At 46.3% G+C, this 3,939-nt stretch overlaps 1 protein-coding gene across 7 annotated transcripts in view; it reads right to left on the bottom strand.

Annotated features, from left to right (window-relative positions):
- Nucleotides 1-3,939, bottom strand: part of Qrich1 (glutamine rich 1) — a 43,536-nt gene that overhangs the window by 22,079 nt on the left and 17,518 nt on the right. For all 7 annotated transcript variants that reach the window (XM_029481291.1, XM_021172616.2, XM_021172613.2 and 4 more), the window contains one exon: nucleotides 2,538-3,569. In XM_029481291.1, the coding sequence (XP_029337151.1) occupies nucleotides 2,538-3,569 (1,032 nt within the window). The remainder of the gene's footprint in view (nucleotides 1-2,537; nucleotides 3,570-3,939) is intronic.

Here is a 3,939-nt window from a genome sequence, read left to right as displayed (position 1 = left end):
AGGCAGGCGGATTTCTGAGTTCGAGGCCAGCCTGGTCTACAAAGTGAGTTCCAGGACAGCCAGGGCTACACAGAGAAACCCTGTCTCGAAAACCCAAAAAAAGAAAAAAAAATAATAAAAAAAAAAACCCAACTGTTTTGAGAAACCAAAATCAAAACAAACCAAAACAAAACTAAGGAGGTAGGAGGGGTCAGTAACACCAGAAGGCAATAGATGGCATGGAACCCAAGTTGTAGACAGTTCTGAACCACCGTGTACGTGCCGAGAAGCAAATCCAGGTCCTCTGGAAAAGCAGCCAGCGCTCTTAACTGCTGAGCCATCTCTGCAGTCCCTTTTCTGTCTGTGTATTTTATATGTACACATGTTAGTAGGTGTTCTTGGAGGCCAAAGAGGGTCCGTTTGTGTATCTGGAGTTGTAAGCCACACAATGAGGGTGCTAAGAATTGAAATGGACTCTGTGGAAGGGCAGCAAGTGTTCTTGATTGCTGAGCTATTTCTCTAACCCTATCTTTAAAGACAGGGTCTCATGTACTGTGCACTGGTCTAGAACTCATATGTAGCTAACACTGACCTTGACCTTAGCCTCCTGCCTCCCTTGTTCTAAGTGCTATGGTTTCAGGTGTGTTCTACCATACCCAGGATCCTTTCTGTGTTTTCTAACATTACTTTCTTCCTTTCTTTTCTTTTTTTTTTTGGTAAGGTTTATTTATTATATGTAAGTACACTGCAGCTGTCTGCCTTCAGACACTCCAGAAGAGGGAGTCAAATCTCATTACAGATGGTTGTGAGCCATCATGTGGTTGCTGGGATTTGAACTCAGGGCAGTCAGTGCTCTTAACCGCTGAGCCATATCTCCAGCCCAAGTTTTCTAACCATCTCAAAAGATAAACAAACAAACAAACAAACAGTCTTAACAACAAAAACCCACAACTGAAGCCAAATACACATCTCACCTCAACTATTTGAGAGGCTGAGGCAAGAGAGCTAGTTACATCCCAATAGAAAAATGGATAAAAGCGGAGTTGGGTTTCTACAGATACTGTTGTAAGAGGCAGAAACAGAGCGGGTGGAAAGCAAAATCAAGACAGGAAGCTTCACTGTGAATATAGCTTACAGACAGGAACTGTCGGTGAAGGCTTTCAGAAACAGCCCTGCTCTCTTCAACTCACTGTAGCTGTGGAATTCAACACTTTCTCACCAGCTCTTCCTGAGGGTCAATCCAACACAAATGTCTTCCCCACAAGCTATTAACATGGTATAAACATGGAAGAAGAAACTGTCTTGTTCTGTTTTAGACAGTCTTGCTATGTGGCCTAGGCTGACCCTGAAGAACCTGTGATCCTACTTTTCTCAAGTTCTGGTATTATGCAGATATGTGCAACAATGGGCCAGTTGCTAATTTTACTTTTGCCATTGTTCCCCACCTTTGTTTTCTGAGACTAAGTATCATTATGTAGCCATGGAAGGCTTGGAACTTGCTAAGAACAAGCTGGCCCTAAACTCACTGATCTACCTGCCTCTACCTCCCAAGTGCAGGCCTTACAGGTACACCCCCCCACATTCAGCACCTTTCAATAGACCCACTAGGAGGTATTCTTACCATTTATTTATACCATATTCAAAGATAAATAAAGGAAAAGAGCTATCTTATAAGCTCTCTACCAAGAATTTACTATTTATGTTGGGCAGTGGTGGTGCATGCCTTTAATCCCAGCACTGGGGAGGCAGTGGCAGGCAGATTTCTGAGTTCAAGGCCAGCCTGGTCTACAGAGTGAGTTCCAGGACAGCCAGGGCTATACAGAGAAACCCTGTCTGGAGAAATCCCCCACCCCCCAAAAGAAAAAAAAACAAAAACCAAATTAATGGTTCTAAATTAATTAATGGTTCAACTACAGCTGTAAATATAAGTATTCCACGAACAGTGTGTAACACACTTTGGGGTCTTCCATTCTTCATAGCATTAACTTCACTTATCATAACAAGATATTACAAAGAAATATTATAGGTATCTATGATGGTTTATATATGCTTAGCCCGAGGAGTGGCACTAATAGGAGGTATGGCCTTGTTTGAGTGGGTGTGTCACTGAGGCTTAAGACCCTCATCCTAGGTGCCTGGAAGTCCGTCTTCTACTAGCTACCCTCAGATGAAGATCAAGAACTCTCAGCTCTGCATGGATGCTGTCATATTCCCATCTTGATGATAATGGACTGAACCTCTGACCCTATAAGCCAGTCCCAACTAAATGTTGTCTTTTATAAGACTTGCCTTGGTCATGGTGTCTGTTCACAGCAGTAAAATCCCAACTAAGACAGCACCCTACCCAAATACTCTCTAAAAACTGGTCATTTTGTTGAATTCCAAGAATGATAACCACCTCCTCATCTACTGCTTCTTTCTCTTCCTTCCCCCATACACTATCATTGTTAAAACAATCATAATGGAATTAAATAATTCAGACACTACAGGTACTTACTAGGTTACACTGGAACTAAAGGAAGCAAAACAAAATACCCTACAGATTAAGTCTTACTTACTGAACAAGTGACCTGCAGCTGCTGCTGCTGCTGTGGTGGTGGTGGTGTCTGTTCTTGTGCAGTTTGCTGTTGTGGCTGCTGCTGTGGGTCCCATATATGTACAGTCTGAGCCGTATTCTGGTATGTGCCTGCTACAGCCTGCACAGCCACTGGAATGTGGATGTTGCCATTCATGAACTGTGCTGGAAAGAGAGAGTTTGCAAGGGTCTGCACTACCTCTTCATGGGAGTTTTTCACTACAGATGTGGTGCCCACCATCTTCTCCTTGTCATCCTCCAGCTTTACAGCTGCCAGGGCTGTAGGTGAGCCACTGACATGAACCGCATTGTAGGCTTCCTGGGGAATGGCAATGTGCGTAATGCTCTGCTGCTGAGGATCCCCGCGGGGCTGGGCAGAATAAACAGGGATGGTCCAAGTTTCTCCTGTAGGGCTAGTTATGGTCCCAGTGGCACTGTACAGGTGGGCACTGTCTACTGTCAGTAAGTCTGGCCTCAAAGACACATAACTCTGTTGCTGGCCTTGTGGAATGGCCAGCACAGTGGCCACTGGCTGCCCTGAGATGGCGTAGGACACGGTGATAGGCATGTCCACTTTGCGTTTCTTCACTGGCTGAAGGACACTGGCTGTGCCAACCCTCCGTTCCCCTTCCCTGGGTGAGCCCTGCTGGGATGGTGGTGGGGAAAGAGCACCCACAGTCTGAATTTGAATTTGCTGGCCCCCAGCAAGAGATTGGCCAGCTACCAACTGAGCCTGGATTTGTTGATGTGGGATATGCTCCTCTGGGATTTCTGCAGCCTGGATCTGTTGGGCCGCCTGGACGTGCTGCACCTGGATCTGAGCTGCTTGCAGCTGCGAGGGGCTGGGGCTCTGCAGAGATGGAGTCTGAATGGAGGGGGCTGTGGACTGTGGTGCTTGGCCCTGGATCTGCACCTGGACCTGGATGGGTTGCTCAGCAGGCTGGTGAACGGTGAACTGTGGGGAAAGTTGCTGAGCTGAGACCTGTTGTGGAGACTGCTGCACCTGCACCTGTACCTGTAGGAACAATATTCATCAGTGAGAAAAAGCAGGTAGCATGAAAATCCAGCTCCCAAAAGAAAACCTTTCAGCAAGACCCCGTGTAACGTCAACAAGGGGAACTGTATCAGTCAATACTTCTGCAGTCATGATGCCTCAAACCAACTTCAGCATCACACTGTGAGATAGATCCATCCCAAAAGTAAGACAAGATGATTAACAGGGTCCAAGAAACAAACATTATGCCAGGCGGTGGTGGCGCACGCTTTTAGTCCCAGCACTTGGGAGGCAGAGGAAGGCGGATTTCTGAGTTCGAGGCCAGCCTGGTCTACAGAGTGAGTTCCAGGACAGCCATGGCTACACAGAGAAACCCTGTCTCAAAAAAACC

This window comes from Mus caroli, chromosome 9, assembly GCF_900094665.2.
Source record: "Mus caroli chromosome 9, CAROLI_EIJ_v1.1, whole genome shotgun sequence".
Lineage (NCBI taxonomy): Eukaryota > Metazoa > Chordata > Mammalia > Rodentia > Muridae > Mus > Mus caroli.
The sequence above is the reverse complement of the archived record's forward strand: the minus strand, read 5'-3'. Positions and strand labels throughout refer to the sequence as shown.